The sequence below is a fragment of the Sander lucioperca genome, chromosome 20, assembly GCF_008315115.2.
Source record: "Sander lucioperca isolate FBNREF2018 chromosome 20, SLUC_FBN_1.2, whole genome shotgun sequence".
Lineage (NCBI taxonomy): Eukaryota > Metazoa > Chordata > Actinopteri > Perciformes > Percidae > Sander > Sander lucioperca.
The window spans coordinates 19,364,151-19,382,942 of record NC_050192.1 but is presented as its reverse complement, the minus strand read 5'-3'; the positions used below and the strand labels follow the sequence as shown (position 1 = coordinate 19,382,942).

The 18,792-nt window shown below is 38.9% G+C and overlaps 1 protein-coding gene across 1 annotated transcript in view; it reads left to right on the top strand.

Annotated features, from left to right (window-relative positions):
- The window catches only part of LOC116047925 (tetraspanin-8-like), a 25,396-nt gene continuing 6,604 nt past the window's right edge, over positions 1-18,792 (top strand). The window contains exons 1-3 of the mRNA XM_031296969.2: positions 1-406; positions 16,446-16,508; positions 18,637-18,756. Coding sequence (XP_031152829.1) covers positions 350-406; positions 16,446-16,508; positions 18,637-18,756 — 240 coding nt within the window. The 5' untranslated portion in view covers positions 1-349. The remainder of the gene's footprint in view (positions 407-16,445; positions 16,509-18,636; positions 18,757-18,792) is intronic.

Here is an 18,792-nt window from a genome sequence, read left to right as displayed (position 1 = left end):
AAAGTAACTATACATTTGGTAACTGCAGTGCTAGTTGTATTTTACGTGTGGAGGAATAAATCATTACAATACAATCTCGAGCGCGTCACAGTGTGCTTATGCATCTCTGTGTTTAGTCCCTCGCGGCAGCACTTTGTTGGACTGCTTACAGCCGCAACAGCGGTGTAGGAGAGAAAAGGAGGGGCACAGGGAAGGAAAAGAGGAAGTGAGAGGAAACCAGTAAAGCAGGGTAGGTCTGTTTAGTAGGCTGAGGGAGTCTCTCTGCCGCTCTGTAGGAAACTTGTCTCTGTTGAAGAGAGTCGTGAGCAAGAAGCTGCTGAGAAGGAAGGAATCAAGAACAACCAAAGCCATGGCTGTGAATAAATGCATCAAATACCTTCTTTTCTTCTTCAACCTTCTTTTCTGGGTGAGTCTGGAAAACATTTAAGATATTCTTTACATCATTTTAAACGTCTTAACCCTTTACAGGTGATGTGTTAGACAAGTGGTCATATGACAAAGTAATGTACCATGTTTAGATGACATTAATCTTGATTCTGAGTCTATCGGTCGTAGGTTTATTTGGTTTGTCATTGGAGGTGTTTCCTCACTTAAATTGGTTGAATTTTGTCTCAGTTTTCATGATTTGTTGCCCAGTTTATGGGTGTGTTATATTGTACTGGTCCTGTAAACTGAGATGCAGCTTTTCATTGAAAAAGTGACAGATTATTGTACTGCCCTACAAAGCAAAAAGGCAGTAACTACACAGAGTGCAGAACTGAGAAAAATGACTAAGCTAAGTAGTTGTAGGTAGATTATTGGACATGTGGCTGTTTTTGTTACTTTATATTAGCTTATTCTTTGTACATATCAATCCTCATATTTAATTTGATATTTTACCCCTATTTTGCAGTTACTGTATTCTTGCTTTGTTTCACTAGGGCTTTTTGCAGTTACTGTACCGTACACACATTTGAGATAAGATGTTTTGTCACATAACAAAGGATGCCTTGAATGTCATGAAAATGATAATAACTCATTTTTGACCAAAAATGCAGTTACTGCCTTTTTGTTTTGTAGGGCAGTATAGTTATTTACTGTTATTTTTTTTTTTACCTTTTTTCAACAATTTTCAACTTGTTTTCGGGCATTTGTTAAAGTTGAACTGTTTTTAATGTAGTCTTTTATATTTGAACTTTTACTTCTTTCTCCTTTGTATTCATTTCTCATCCATCTATCTCATTGGATCTTTTTGATTATTTATGTTTAGTTTATTTTTCAGTTGTTACTGTGTGGAAGTTTTTTCAGGTGTGACCAACGTCAATCTGTCACTTCTTTATGTTTTCTCAGTCAACCGGTCAGAAGTGCCGAACAGGTTGTTTTCTCTTATCTCTCTGCCTCTCCCTGAGGAACAAACATTTGCTCAGTTTCAGGGCATGGCTCAGTTTCAGGGCGTGGCGCATGGCTTGGCCTCGCATCGTCACGTCTGGCATCAGCAGCCTCACATTACTCCTCAGCCCTCCTTTACATTTTAACGTCTGCATGTAAACAAATGGAAGCGTTGCTTCATATTTTCACGTCCACAGTTGTTGCGCAACACAAACATGATGGGTACTTGTTGTTTGAAGGATGTTGTAACAGTGCTGTAGAAAAGCACATATTCTCATTGTTGTTTTAAAAAGGTGGAGGTGTGGAACAAAAGGAGGAGCTATTATAAACCAACAACCGCTTAAAAGATCATCAATCAGATAACTATAGAGTTGTTGGAAAGTGTTATACTTAAATTGAATTGTATTATTTTGGCGGGTATATTCTAGCAGTTTCCTCTTACTTTAAGTAAGCATGGCGTAGTGGCCGTAATAGTTATGCCGAGTAAAAAGCAGGAAGTAAGGTGAGGAAGTATAAAAGTGCCAAATGTCCTGGTAGCGAATTTACGAATCCTACCATGGCCACACTAAGACCCGCCCTTCAATCACTACTATTGGCCAGGCGTCCATGCTTACGCAAGGTAACGTAACCCACTTTGTACGTGTCCTATCCCCTGACCAATCGGCTATCCTAACCTTAACCACTCGAGGTTAATGCCTAACCCCAACCAATCCGGGCTGAATCTCAGTTCTCTTAAATTGCATCCCTGTTTCCTTCACTTCCCTTCCTCGCGTCTTAGTCCGTCCCACCGAGGAAGCACGGGAGATACATAGGAAAACATGCGAGGAGAGAGGAAACGAGGAAATGTGTTTTTATAGGGATGAGACGTCCTCTCTTCTGAAGCGTCGCGTGAATTTGTCGGCTGTGTAGGCGGAGTTAGCAACGGCTTTCAGCTGCACGCCTTCCAGGAAGGCTGCTCTCTGTATCCTCGATCATAGCACCTCAGAGATCCATCCTCCATCCTAGCTCCCCTCTTCCTTCCTCGCTCCTCGGGGCAGCAATAAGAGCTTTGAAATGCCCTTAACGAAGGAGGGTCAGAACAACTTCCGGTTCAAACGAGGAGCGAGGAAATATCAAATAAAGAGAACTGAGATCCAGCCCTAGTTTAGTTTGAAGCGCATTAAACACTTCCTGCTGGACACAGAGATGAACGTCCATCATCTCATCTGACTCTGAATAAGATGCCAAACACGGATTTTGATTAGTTTAGCTTTGCATTTAGCGTAGATATAAAGCATGGCTGTACAACTTTTAGATGAAGAGAGAAATTCTTCACAAATGTATTTAAAAACAAATAACATACAGTATACCTAACCTCAGTTTAGTGCAGGGCTTTTGTGGCTACAGCTCTTATGTGGTTTTATGACCAGAGGCTAATAGATGAAATAAGCTAAGAAGATATCGCTGTGTTCAGACAACATCCAAACGATTCCAATAAAGAAACGATTCCACTGGAATCATAATTTTTGAAACCAATCCAAGTAGGAATCGGTTCTTAATGCCCAACCCTAGACATGGACGGAATTGCGAAATTGAGAATTTACAAAAGCTGTAAGACAGATTCCATGTGGGCCCTACATTAAGTCAGTGTCAAATAAAATACTCTACAACAACGTCTAAGTTTCCAACAGAGCCACCCCACTGTAACTGTAGTTTAAAAAATGAGCAGTCTTCCTTCTCTCTCTTTGCTCACATTAGGGTAAGAAATGGAAGTGAACGCCAGGCTGCAAAAACTCCAAAAGCTCCAAACTGTTTAGATTAGCTACAGCACATCCTTCTTGCTTAATCTGCAAACATAAATAATTACACTTTTAGCTCTGTGTTTAAAATAAACCGCTGCCTGCCGAGGTTATTTCAGTACTTCTCTCGGGTTCCCAGAAATGATGTTAAATCGATGTTAACTTGATTCTAACCACTCAGTGGACATGGTGGACATGATGCGTTTACCTAATGGTGATGATGGGGCAGGCATCTTATTTACTGTACAATTTTTAACTCGTGGCTCTGCAGGAGTTTTGAGTTGCTAAGGGATGCGTCCCATCTGCTGAAGGAACCAAAACATGGAGGCCTTTTGTTGTTTCAAATCTATTTCTCTCCACTCATGTGCTCAAGTGCGTAATTGTGAATTGAGCTCTGTCATGTCAAACTCCTTCGAATGCACAGTGGTGGTGTCGGGAAGGATCCAGAGAAACAAAAAAACAGTTCAATTTCAGTTCAGTTTTTTTTTCATCTTTTGACGCAGATATAAACAGAATTATTCAGACACCGGATGTTTTATTTACATTTCATTCAACCTTATTTTATCCTTCGAGAGATCATTGAGGGGCGACCCTCACTTTCAATGTCATCGAGTCAGATTCCAAAGACAAAAACAGAACAACACAGGAAGTACAATCATAAGAAATATACAAAGACGATAAAACATTTAGAATTGGAAAACGATTTGATAAATACACTTGGACAATAGGGGTGCAAAAGAAAATACAATTATGTAAAGCAGCTACAAGTAGAAGTTTGCAGGTTTAAAACCAGATTTCTAAATATTGAAAAATTCAGTTGATTTTAAGAAAGTGCTGTAATTTGTTCAGGTGCACTAAAACTAAAAGCAGTTTTTCCAACTTCAGACCAAGCTCTTACAAAAGAAGGAGAAGGAAATGATTCAAACTTCCATTAAGTGGATGTTCCCACAGTGTTGCATGATGGGAGAATCCTGTTCTGAACTCAGAGGTAAAATTTGTTTTCCAGTCCTATGCATGACAGTAAGCATGATCGGTTTACGTACAGTAAAGGCAATGAGTCTGTGTTACCTTATTTGACAGAAAACTATGCATTTGCCTGTTATTTCTAACAAATTGATAAACCAAAAAGTCTATACCTGAGTATGTGAAACCCCAATCAACAAAACTGCTTAAAAAAATAATGTGAATATTTATATACCACCGTTAAAATCCCCGGGAGAGTCCGACACAGCCAGACTCTGGACGGTAAAACTGAGATTAGCGCTCCTATTCAAGTCTATGTTCTGCTTTTTCAACTGTTGTTTGGTAAATTGCTTTTAAACCCAGTCAAAGAAAATTTAAATAGCTATTTTTTTCCCTCAGTTCTTATCATTTTGGCGCTGGTTTTCCTTTGGTGCTGCCTAAAACGTCTTTGGAGGGCGCGTCTGTGCAGGAAAAACCCTGCTTTGTTGATAAAGCAAAAAAGCTGTCTCGTTCTCTCAGACATGTGACTGAACACTATCAAGCTTTGGAGGCAGGATATACAAACTCTTACCAGTAGTTTGTGTATATAACAGTATTCTTGGCTTTCACGCGTTTCTCTTGGCATCTTTAAGGCCTCTCGGTCCGTCTGCTGTGGTGTCTGTGGCTCAACTCTTTGCAGAAAAACTGCCAGTTATATGCAGCTCTGTCTCTGTACATTAACACCTGTCTGCAGAGTGCGGATATACACGCCATGAATAATAGATGCTGTGGGGCCATTCCTGCACAGGATATAGATAATCCAAACACAAAGGAAATGTTTTAGCTTTGCAGCAGTTGGACACTCTCTAAATACTGAATGTATTCAGGTCAAGTTCGCAGTAAAGGACTGTTGTTGCTGGATTTTATTTTCAGAAAGAAAAATAACTGGTTATTGATTTAATTACTGAGTCTTAGAAATTTGCATTCAAGCAGAACAATTAGCAAAAATGTAGGGCTGTTCTCGATATAAAGAAAGTCTTAGTTGACTAACACTCAAATGATTTTGTCGACTAATCGATTAGACAGATCTGTAAAACAGAGTTTCTCCACGCCTCTCTTTTTCCATAGCTGGAGTAAAAATAACTCATCCTCAACATTTGTTGTGTTCTGGTTTCAGAATTAGAGAACAGCTAGATATCGAACAGGATGTCGGCTCTACAGTATGATTGTTTTTGACTGTTAAGGTTTTTCCCAAATGATGTACAGATTTTTAGGCATTTTTGTCATTTGAAATGGCTTGAAAAATAGTGTAAATGGGAGGAAAAAATCTCTACCGGTGAGAATGCCCCTGTGTGTGTGTGTGTGTGCGTGCTTGCGTGCCATTATTGTGTAATGACAGCGTCTGATCTGACGGATTCACCACTAATCCAGTTGCTATGTCTGTTACACAATGACAGAGAAATACTTGGTGTGCAGCTCACAACAAGGTTACTGTAGTTTTAAAATGTTCTATTTGTTTTTATTTTATTTTAGCTTTGACTTAGTTTAGTTTTAGTTAGTTGTGTTTGCTAGTTTTAGTTTAGTTAATCAGTTTTTGAGAAATGTTTAGTTTTTTATAAATTTAGTTTTAATTTGTTTTTGTCAGGCCCAGATAAAATATGTATACGCAGCTACATGTATATACATACACACACATATGGTTGGAGAACAACTGTCACAGAGGAGTGAAGAAAAAAAAATTCACATTGAAGAAGCTAGAATCAGTGATTTTTTTTTTTTATAAAAAAATGACTTAAAAACAATTAACTGATTATCAAAAGAGTTGACGATTCATTCATAGAGTAATCTTTGCAGCTCCGAGGGCGTGTTTGTTTTTCATACCTGTTGAGGTAACGTTACATTTATGTTGCTCTGCAGGTTTAGCTTTAACTCTGCAGTTGTTTTAGGTGATAACAAAGTTATCCACAACTCTATCCGGAGGCTTTTCTGTTGAATGTTTGTGTGGTTCTTTGTGTCCCGTCTGGTAACCACCTTTAAATGAAAACACCAGCTTTGTATGGGGCTGTTTTTTTTTCCAGTGATAAAACAGGTGAAACAGAAGATAAGCTGGAAACCACTCCTCTACTCGGCTGTCTCATATCCTGTAATAGAAGGTCAAAGAAAACACATTTTATAAAGTCTTCATATGTTTTGTGTGCAAAATCTTTATTTGTAAAGTAACTAAAGCTGTCAGATACACGTAGTGAAGTAGAATTATGAAGTAGAAGAAAATGGAAATACACAAGTAATGTACAAGTACTTTATATTTGCACTTGGGTGCAGTACATAATTTCATTCCACCACTGTTGAATTTTTTCCCGTTAATCCTCACTTTTTCACAACTTTTTTTTTTTTTTTTTTTTACGAAAATGAAGAAGACAAATCAACAAAAGTAGGAGAAGAAAAAGGGAGGGGGGGGAATAAGAATGAGAGGTTGTCTTTTAAATCTGTTGTTTTAGTTGTTGTTATCTACAAACCAACAAGTCCTCCAAACCATAGGACGATATCGGTCGTTTGTTCCCCCCCTCTGATACGACCCACAGGAGCGTTTTCCGTCCTCAGATCTTAAACCAGAGAAGGTAACGGTCACGGTTTTAAACACATCTTTAACGTTGTGAAACGGTCGCGGTTTGGTTAGGTTTAGGCACAACAACTACTTAGTTAGGTTTAGAAAAATATGGCGGTTTGGGTTAAAATCAGACGTTACCTCATTTCCAGTAACGCCGTGACTTGCCGTTAGGGTTGCACGATATGAGGAAAATATCTAATTGCGATTATGTTGACTGATATTACGATTGCGATATGATTTACGATATTGGACGGAATGATCATTTTTGTATCATTATTCTCATTTTAACCCAAAAATAATATTTAAAAAAAATAAGTGATTAGAGTGTGATCTTTGCGAGGATCTGTACCAAACGAGGATATTTTCTTTAGTCTGTAGGATAGGATTTGTAGGCCAGGACGTCTCTGCAGCACCGAGCAATTCCGATAAAATTACAATTAATTGTGCAGCCCTAATTGCCGTTACTTTTACGTTACTTCCCGGGGCTTTAAATTAACACCCGCCAACACGCCAAATGCGGGTAAAATTGAACTTTGGCGGGTGACATTGTAAAGTTACTAGCCAATTTGGCCGGTGATGAATGAAGCAAATAACTCTGCATCTGTTTGAATCGGCCGGCTTCAGAAACAATGTGCCAGATTGATCTGTTTCCCACCAAGAAATTTGGGCAGTTTTGTGTGTGTTTGGTTTGGAAACGTAATCTTTATCTGGCAACACTGCTTGTTGTACTAATCCTACATTTCCCATGAACACTGTGTGGTGACGTGTAGCACAACCGTCAGCTACGTGCCTAGCGTGTGGTATCGATGAAATTAAGTAGTAGAGTCATTAAAGTTTGTTGAAATCAGTAAAGATTTGGCTAGTGGAAAATCTGATTGGATGGTAACTTTAAAAACGTACTAGCCATGTTGGCTGGTGATTAAAAAGTTAATTTAAAGCCCTGCTTACTTCACATCCTGGTACACACAAGGCGCTAAACGTGACGTAGCTCCGTTCTGTACGTTCCATAAAGTTAATTTAAAAAAAACTTGCCGTTTACTTTTATTTTCAAACGGGACTTCCTTGGTGAAAGTCCTGTGTTTAAAAATGAGTCGTAATTGCTGCTTGAACACACGATCTGTGGGAGGACGGTCTCCTTTAAACCTTCAATTAAATGAGGGTCGACGTCACAAACCCCGTGTGAGCAGACTGCTGGAGGCAGTGTTTCCACCAGCATGCTTTGTGTTTGTTGTTCAAACAACCTGCACTTCAGCACTGAAATTGGCTGTCCTACTAACCCCCCGAAACTCTGTTTGGTTCCCTTTGAAGCTGAATTTTAAAAGTGATGAAGGACTTTTTTATTAGTGACTCAAAGCTTAGATAGTTAATTGGGTGCGGATGTTTTGATCCTTGTTTTTTTTTTCAGTGTGCCGAAAAGTAGTCAAAAGTAGCTCCTTGCACTTTCTCTTTGTACAAGCAGTTCTTGAAAATTATGTTTAATGTCGCTGAATAATGTGCAGATGATTAGGGTTCCGGTTTATTATTCGTCGTCTTCTGCCGTGGCTCAAATTGCCGTGAGCTGGAATGATCTAGAAACACCAAACTTGCCCCGGAGACTGTCAATGATGTGCATTCGGTTCCCAAGAAACATGAGCCCAATCGGCAACATGGTGGCGCTATAATTAATGATCAAAAGCCAAAGGCCACGCCCCTTGCGTGGGTTTCCTCCAGGTGCTCCGGTTTCTTCCCACCATAAAGACATGCATGCAACTAGGACTACAGTTGAAAATTAGCCGACTGGCTAACACTAATGTGCATTGTCCTAATCAAAATAAATACATTTTAAAAAATCTTGCCCCGTAAGTCTGATTGACTTAAAATTTCTCACACATATGCAGCTCAATGTTCTCTACAAAAAAGCCTCCTGGGCCATAAAGGTCCGCCATGATGGATTGTTTGCTAATTTGCATAATGTGAAAAACAGTTAAATGAATAGACTTTGGTCAATTCTTTATTTATCAACACCAAAATTAGTATAGACGCGTGCAGGAGTGAGATACATATTTCTACTATAAATGAGCATTATTGTTCATAAAACATGGCCGCCGTCGATCAAAGAACTTCGTGAAGGGCGGGGCTTAGCAGGGAATCGTTCATAACTCAGGTTCTTCCACAGCAATCCTGCTTAAAACTGATGAGGACATCTGGCACCACAACCTGAACGTACATACCAAGTTTAGTTAAAATCCCATAAAGTGGGGCGAAATTGTGGGACTTATTGAAATGCTGCATCTGCTGAAGTGATGGAACAGGTGTGTGCTTGTTTTCAAGACTTTTTCTATACAGCATTAAGCCATCTAGAGTGAATTTTCAGCTCTGTAAAGACTGAAATCCGTTCAATGCTCCTTGCGGCTTTGACTTTTGGCGATTGAGCTAATTCCTGGGGACTGCTGTATCTCAGGTGGTAGAGCGTCTACCTAAGGTGGGACAATCAGAAGGTCGGTGGTTCAATCCCAGGCCCTGCAGTCCGAGCTCAAAGTGTATGAATGTGAGAGTGAAACGTGCCTGTTATAAGTAAATGTGCTTTGAGTAGTTGTAAAGACTAGAAAAGCGCTATATAAATGCAGTGCATTCTTCTGTTGGCTGAGAAAGCGGTTTGAATTGCCGCTTGCAGCTATATTTTTGTTTGTTTTCTTTGTTGGTTTAAAGTTTTAGCTTTTTTAGCTAGCGGCATGGCTTAAGAGGATCATCCAGCTAAACGTGTTTTAGACACCCAAAAAAAAATGTATATCAGTTAACCCTTGTGTTGTCTTTCCGTCGACCATGCAACCTTTTGTTTTTGTGGGTCAAAATTTAAAAAATTAGCTTTTCCCGATGTTTCTGTCACTTTTTCCAATGTTTGGTTTGATTTTTGCTGCGACTCTTTCAACGTTTTTGTTGTTCTTTTCGGCATTCTTTTATAAAAAAAATTCTCCACATGTTATAAAATTTAATAAATCCCCCAAATGCAATAAAAGTAGTGAACTGATCATTTATTTTACTTGTTTAAGCGTGTTATGAAACCATCCACGTTATTTATTTTGACAATTTGGTTGAAAGAAATCCAAATTCTGATATAAAAACTTTTTGAAAATGGGTCCCATTTGACCGGGATGCTTAAGTAGACGCTATATTTAGAATATTTTCAGCGCTTCACCTTGCTGTCAGACAGCCCTTTACGACGGGGAACTGAAGCCGTTATCTCTGCTCTCTTCAAAGCCACCAGACTCCTTTGACAAAAACATTTTACCTCGCAGAACACAGGAGTTACTGCTCTACCGCTGCCTGTTTGTTTGTGTTATTGTATGACTCTGGTGAATCCAAACTAACCCTTTAAAACATCAAAATCACACAATATAGTTTTAATAAAAGAAGCTAATCTGCATAATGAATACTTTTGATACTGGCCGTGTTAGTTTAAATGGAGATTAGTTCTTCTAGTGGAGCTAAAAACACTTGTGTGCACGGAGATCGCTTTTTGCTCAAAACTCTACAGTAGTTCTTCCACCTCTACTGACTGCAACAATCAGCTGAAGGTTGTTGCTGATTGGTCAAAAAGAAAACTGTGGTTGCACTGGTTTCACTGGTCAGGTGTGTGCTCTGTGACTCAATAAAGTGAATAGAAGTTTAGTCCTGGATATTTATTCAGCCTTCCTGAATGTGAAAAGAACAGGGTGTGGTGCCACTAGTGGTGTCGGGGTCATGTTCTCTTTCCATTCATTCAGAAGTGGAATAAATCATCCATAAGTTTTCCTTAACTGTAGCCTTTAGTGTTTATTTATAGCACAAAAAAACATATTCAAAAATGTGACACAAAGTGATTAACATTGTAAAGTAAATGGAAAGCTCAGAAATCAAGTGAAATACAGAAGTTAAGTTAGGGAGTGCAACTTATTTCCTTCATTCATTCATTGATTCATTAATAGTTTGTCTTATAAAATGTCAGATAAAAAGAGAAATGCTTGTCTTGTTTAACTGAAATGTTGACTCACATTACTTTAAAAAACTAAGTGAAATCTTCTGTCTGAATTTTTATTTTTACTCACAAAAATAGCAGAAACTTCTCACAATGGAGAAGTATTGTTAATAGTTAATCAACTATTAAAAATAGTTCCCGTTTAATTTTCTGTCAATCAAATAATCGTTTCAGCTTTAATTGGCTAATATATATATATATATATATATATATATTTGATTACATTTTCACTAGATATTGTTTGTTTTGTGCTAAGCACTTTGTTAATTTGGGGTCAGTGTTGTATAAATAGTGATACATTTTATTGTCTTACATCATGAAGTAGATTAATACATGAAATACATTCAAATGTACCTGAATATAGAAAAGTAAGTAAATGAACTAAGAAATTGCCCACTGTGGGGGATGATAAGCTGCTGTATTTATCCTGACATCTAAAGAGGTCGTTGTAGAAGTGAAAAGAGAAGGCGTCCAAGAGAATACAGGTTATTCTGGTTGCTCCAGAAAAATGTAAATCGTCTCAGCCCTGATGACTTCTCTCTCTTGCCTGTGGTGGTTAAACATCATATCCTTTTCATTCATTAATTTTTTATTTTGGGGGAAAAAAAAATAAATATATATATATCTATAGATATAGATATATATATATATATATATATATATATATATATATATATATATATATATATATATATATATATATATATATATGGAATAACTATAGAATAAAATACAAAAGTGCGTAGCAACACACCAAAGGAAAAAGAACAATATCTATACTGTGTTACAATAATATTAAAAATACTATTACAATTAATATTTTCAAAAACTGTCCGAAAAGGAGCAGGATGAAGCCGAAGCTTGTGATGTTTCCAACCCCTCATTCAACTTAAATTCATTCCTTTATATATCATATATTTCTACATATATATTTATATTTTTAACAGGATAACCAATATACACAACAATACATCTCTAATTTTACACGTACCAAACCCTTTTATTTATTTTTATTATTAACCCATTTCCATAATCCACCACCCCATAACAATCCATTCACTAACCCTGACCACCTTCACAGTCATCTCTCTTCCTCGTCATATCCTTTTAATAAAGTGTTTTTATATAACTTTTTAAACCTTGTTATCCTGAATTTGAATGAGCACAGTCGATTGTTGGATGCTGAGCTAAGATCTTTACATACTCAACTTTACTAACAATGTTGTAGTTTGACTCGTTCTGAGCTGCTTTTTCTTGAAATAATGTCAAATTTGATGAAAGAGAGATGTAAAGTTAGTTTTAGAACCTCTAAAAATCTGATCTTATGTTTTTGTATATAGAGGTTCAGAACTTACTTATTGTGTTATTTCATTTTTTACAAATTGCAAATGTGTGCTTTTCACATCACTTAAGGACACTTTACATAAAGAAAACATGCAAAAACTAGATAAAAAGCCTTATTAAATCAATTGAAAAACACATCAGCGACAAAATACTGCTGCTATTGATATGAGTGAACACAGATGTTCTGCTGTGAGCTCAGGCCGGAGCAGCGTGTTGCATTTCTGTATTTATCTTCATTAACGTCCATTTCATCGACATTAATCTGTAGTTAGCAGGGTTTGTCTCCATGGTAGCGCCGTGGTCTGGTTTCTGTTTTCCGGCTCTGTCTTCTCTATGCCCACAGCTCTGAGGATGAAATATTGATGGTACATAATACTCTCAGACCGGAGCGTGTTTGTGGCGGCTAATTGTGGCGAGTGTTGAATAAAACATGTCGCTCATCAGTCCTGAACCTCGCCCAGGAAGGAACTGGACTGAAGTCTCTCCATGGGTTGGAACCCAAGTCTCTTTTTTTATATATATCTCCTCGACCTTCGATAGAAGTGGAAGTCGTTCTGGCCCTCCTTCGTGAAGGCTGTCTCAAAGCTCTCATTCCTGCTCCGAGGAGCGATGATTGAGAATCTAGGAAAGGAGCTAGGATGGAGGATGGATCTCTGAAGAGCTATGATCGAGGATACACGAGAGCAGCCTTCCTGGAAGCCGTGCAGCTGAAAGCTGTTAATAACTCCGCCCATACAGCTGACAAATTCACATGACGCCTCAGAGGACAAGGACGTCTCATCCCTCTAAAGCAGGGGTCTCAACGTTTTATAAGCCAAAGACCCCTTAACTAAGAGAGACGGAGCAGGGACCCCCTACTACATATATTAATATAAAATGAAGTTACATATTAAACTGAGCCTACAATAACATGTAGGGAGGCCTAGAGTATACAAGGTATACACACCTTTGTAATGCATAGAATACTAAGCTATTAAAATAATAATTGTTGGCATGATTTCATAAATCATGTTTTAATGTTAAACATACATGTGGCTCAGTGAATCCTCAGGATTAACTATCTGTGGATGGCTACCTTACCTTTGGGCCAGTAAGCCCATAGGTAAGGTAGTCAATTTAATTACATTTTTTTCAAAATAGGCTGATTTATATTTGCCAATAATATTTCATGTTAAGACATTTTAGTTTTTGCAAAAATTAACAATAATTTGATGGCCCCCATGCAGTAACTTGGAGCTCCCCCTAGGGGTCCCAGACCCCCTGTTGAAGATCTTCCTCGGTTGGGAGGAACTTAAGCCCCTGACACACCAACCTGACAGCTGACCGTCAGCAGAAAAGGCAGTGGGACTGATCGTCGGCTCCCCGAGGTCCAAAAAGTGCCTCAGAACACACCGAAGCGACCCGACTTGAGCGTACGTTCGCATAATGGCGGCTTGTTGAAAATACAATCTCATATTGTACTAAAATAGTTCACTGAAATGTGTTTCCGAAAACATTTTAAGCGAGAAATAGGCCGTGCAGTTGCTGAATCTGTCTTCATTTCAGATCGACAAAGGTCAGTTTGAAAGATTTTCGTCAGATTTTGAGAGGGATTCATCACTCATCCCGCTCGCCATTTCCGGGTTAGCGCTCCACCAATCAGAAAGGTCATTGAGTCCGACTGCCCGCCCTCCGACCCAGCAAGTCAGGTCACGACCAAAATGAAGGCCGACGGCCCCTCCGACGGACGACGGCACGGAACACACCAAACAGACTCGAGTCACCGACCTCGCCAGACTGTCCGACGGACGATAATCGGGTTGGTGTGTCAGGGCCTTAAGACGCGATTGATAAGACGCGAGGAAACGAAGCAAGGGAAGGAAACGTGGATACAGTTTAGCGATCTGAGACGTAGCCCATGTAGTCCTCAAAGATCCCCGACACTCGGGCTCCTGGGTATCTGACACTGAGGATCAGCTGCTCAATTATGGGAAAAAAATCTTTATCACGATTATATACACGGGTTTCCTGTTTACAAACATTACAGGGTGCGTGCGCATACCAGGGGCAGAAAGCCAGATTGGTGAGCTGGTCCGCTACTGCAACAACCTTAAGTATTGAACAGTCCCTCCAGAAAAACGCGATTATGCGATCACATAATTCAATGCATAATCAGCAAGTCTGCATATTTATGCGGGGGCCGCATTTTTTCAAATACGCCACAGGGGCTTGCATGATTTCATAATCCCCACATTTTCGTTGCAAAAAAGTCTAGTGTATATATATATATATATATATATATATATCTTAGCAGAAAGTTGAAAAATGTTGCGTTTACTTCACACAAGAGCAGCCATTTTCCCCTGTTGCCATGGGAACATTATGAAGTGACGTAATTATGCGATGTGAACATCATCGAAAAGCTGCAAACCCCGCGATGAAGCCACGATGAAAGTTCCCGCAGTTTCATCGCATAAAAAATTGCATAAATATCCCGCATATTCCATCGCATTTTTTAGGAAAACGTGCCGCATAATCAAGGATGTTTGCCCGCAACAATCACAAAAAAACTCTGGAAGAAACTTCTGGAAGGACTGATTGAAGTTTTCCTTATTGTTTGTATATAACTGCTGACTCAATAAAACGTGATTTTAGTTGGATATGTTTGTCTGTCTTTAATTTTGCAGTGTTACTGTGATATATATGTATGGCTTTAATTATTATTTTAGCAACCAATGTTAGCAGCAGGGTTACCCCTGAGTGTACCCCTATGGTTGGTTTATGCCTTAAAATAATGGCTAGGATTTCCGGGAAAAGGTACGATATGTGTGTCTCCATTTCAAAACATCACTGCAGGTTGACTGTTTTTAGCAGCAGAGGTTGATTGTGGGCGGGAGGGCGTCAACACTGTCGTGGTTAGCTCGCCGAAACTCTACTGCCGCTGTCTCGGCAACGTTAGCTAATGGCCGCTAGCATACGTACAGGCTAACTTACTGTTAGCTTTGTGTGTAACGTAATAAAAACCCACCCATCTCGTAGGAGCGAAGCTTAATATTTCATTCAATAAAATTATGGTACAAAAGGAGCACTAACGCCACAGATATTATGTTGACAACGTGGACGCAGATATAAGAAACTCCGAAGGCAGTCGTAATATTTACCTAGCAGGCTAGGCTAACACTGTTGCGCTAACGTTAGCAAAACATCGGCGTAGCTTTAGCTAGCAGTCTAAACTTGTCTCGAGTCCGGACCTTTAACTATCTACGGTCCGGACTCGAGTACTACAGCCCTGACAGGTAGATATCACTTAGCTGAACAACTGAACAAACTGCAACTTTTCTGATTGATACAATGGGAGCCTGACTCTTACATGTGAGCCCAATCTGCCCTTCTTATGGCTTGAAGCCATAACCTCCGCCGGTTTTTGGCAAAAGCATGCTTCCCCCTAGGTATGTTAAACATCAGGCACCCATCACTGGCTCTGTTTCTACAATTAACCACGCAACAACTCCTTGGCATTTTGACTTACGCTATGCTGCTGCTACACGAAACACGTCTTCTTTCTGCCCCCCGGTTGCATGCACAAGCAGTGATGACGTTGCCGAGAAATCCATGTATTGGTCAATATCGAAATCACGATTGTTTAACATGATTGCTCGTTGACCTTTGGAAAGAATGTTGCATTTATGGAACTTAAAAAACAGTGAAAAAGTTACACAAATCAACAGTGAAAATACCTTGAACTGTGAAATTTCCCTTCATACTTTTCCTGTTTGAACTTATTAAATTCCCCTTCAGAACTCAAGACAAAATAAGAGTTTACTTGCAAACTGTAATATGCAAAATAATCGTTTTCTCAAGTACATACTATAACAATTATTTTCATTGTCGATTAATCTTAATAATTTTGTGGATGAATGGATTGTTTGGTCTCTAAAATGTCAAAACATGGTGAAAAATGTGGATCAGTGTTTCCCAAAAGCCCAAGATGACGTCCTCAAATGTCTTGTTTTGTCCACAACTCAAAATATATTCGGTCTACTGTCACAGAGGAGAGAAGAAACTAGAAATATTCACATTTAAGAAGCAAGAATCAAGATTTACTGTTTGTCTCATAAAAAAATGACTCAAACCGATTCATCGATTATCAAAATAGATGGTGGTTAACTTACAGTAATAGTTGACAGCTAATCGATTGATCTTTGCAGATCTAGAAATTACCTTTTTGCATGTTGAAGAAACTAAAATCTACTTTCTCGAACTGCAGAAAGTGTCCCTTTTTGGTCTTAAAAAAAAAACATTCATCTTCAAGGGATCACAAATCATTGTGGAGTTTGAGCTGCTGCAGCAGGATCTTTCCACTTGATGGCGCCAGAGTCTCAACGCTTGTTCCACATTCTGTATTAAATGTAGTTTTTCTCTCTTTCTGCAGCTTAGTGGATGCCTCATCCTGGGCGTCTCCATCTACCTGAAAGTCAGCAAGGGTGGAAATAAGGTGAGACTCACAGTTTACTGACACCACATCCACACTCGTGCAGATACATGTTTTTTGTTCCTTCTTTGAACACCCTGATAGGTGTAGATTTCGGGGTTGGGGGGGCGGGAAGGTGCAGGGGAAGTGGTAGATTTGTCAATGCCAAAGTGCTTTACATTAAAAACAGCATACACATTAAAACAGCATGACTAGAAATAGGAATGCAATTAAGACAACAGGATAATCCAAAAAAAAAAAAAAACATACAGTGTCCACACATAAGTGACCATACAAATTCACATACACACACACACACACACACACACACACACACATCTAATTAAACAAATACCTGAGGGAATAATAATTTGTCTCCCTCAAAAAATATGATAGACAACCCACTCCCAAAAATAGGTAAAAATAATCGTTCAGGGGGTTCAAAACATGTTCTTCTTACCTGTAAATAAATGTTTCCCAACGATGTCAGACACCCCTATAGTGGAACATACCATCTTAATCTTGGAACCCTAACATCTCTTTTCTTTCTCCCTTTCTCCGTGAAATGAAGCTGCCTTCAAGTCCCGTCGGGAATGTCGAGATCTATTAACGATCTGACGATTAAAAATGATTGTGTCTACTTGTGCTAAAGAACACAACAGCAGAGTAAAAAATAGAGACGTGATTTCTTTTATGTAGATTTTAACTTTGGAGCTTTTGGCTTTAACAAAGTCTCATCCTCTAACAGGTTTGTTGTCGACTGTTGAGATGTAAATGATTCCTTAAAAACATCCCGAAACATGTGTGATGCTTTGAATCTGCAGAAAGTTTTCAACGATACAGGAGAATTGTAGAATTAAAGAAAATAATAATAATTAAAGACATTTGCATCATAAATTGCTGCATAAAAATTCATCAGAATGCTGGAAATGAAGTGTTTGAGCTCAAAATGATCTGGGGGGAGAGACCCCCCCAAAACCCCCCAGATATAATGTGTCCACCCTAAGGTTGGGCATCGTTTTGATTTTAACAATACTGATTTCAATTCTGATTCTTCCTTTCGATTCCGGGTTCTTATCGATTCTCGATTCCAATTCTTTGAGGGAGAGTTGAAACTGGTCACATGATTCAATGGGGATATACAGTTTCATCGGCTTTTTAAACGTAAAATAAAGCCGCACTAGAGAGCCACTTACCGTGCTCCATGGCTGCAACACAACAAGCACCTGGAAGTACTTGCGTACGGAGGTCACTACGGAAACCAAAATTCGCACTCGCATTCCATTTGAATTGTAATTTTTTAAACGATTCCGAGTTGGAACCGGTTCTCGATGCCCAATCCTAGTCCGCCCCAAATGTTGAAACTAAAAACCTACGCCGTTGCCCCGATGTGTGATTGTCTCCTTCCTCAGACGTAACGTTAGAATTCCACAGCCCCGCGTGTTATCTGTAACTTATCTTTCTGTTGTCGCCGGTGTAACGGACTGGTTTACATTGGTCCAAGCAATGTTTGCAGTCCCTCCTACTCAAAAAAGCGCTATTACAAAATTTCATTTTAGACATTTATTTACTATTTTCTAAACTCATTTCAAGCACCAAAACAATTGAGTGTAGGTTTGTTTTTACCAAGAGATTTGAGAAATATTTTTGCTTTAGGGCCAAATTGTCTCTTTATACATTGCTCTGGAACAAATGTGGACGTCACTATACAGAAAGCTGAGTTTGTTCTGAAAATTTTGATGTGAAACACACGGGGATCATTTATATGCAAATACCCTAAAAAGGAGAATTCAAGAAAATATCTAAAAATGCCCTCAGACCTCAGGGGGTTTTAACTGGTTTTCTTTCCTTTCATTTTATATATATATATATATATATATATATATATATATATATATATATATATATATGTATGGGGGTGTGTGTGTGTGTACATTTATATTTACATATATATATTTCTGTTTATCTGATTTCAAGGGTTTCAATTTGTGTCTCAACTTGTTTCTTGTATTTCCACTATATCTATGCATATATGTGTGTGTGTCTTATGCTTGCATACGTATGTTTTCGTCTTTGTGAAGCACTTTGGTGCAAACGTGTTTGCTTTTAAAGTGCTTTATGAATGTAATAATCATAAACTGTCTCCCACCAGATCACCAGTGACTCTCTCCCCGGCGTGGACCTGCTGATCGCCATCGGCGTGATCATCATGGTGCTGGGCTTCCTGGGCTGCTGCGGAGCCATCCGAGAGAACCGCTGCTTGCTGCTGCTGGTGACAATCATTTAGATTATTCGTTTTTACATTCTT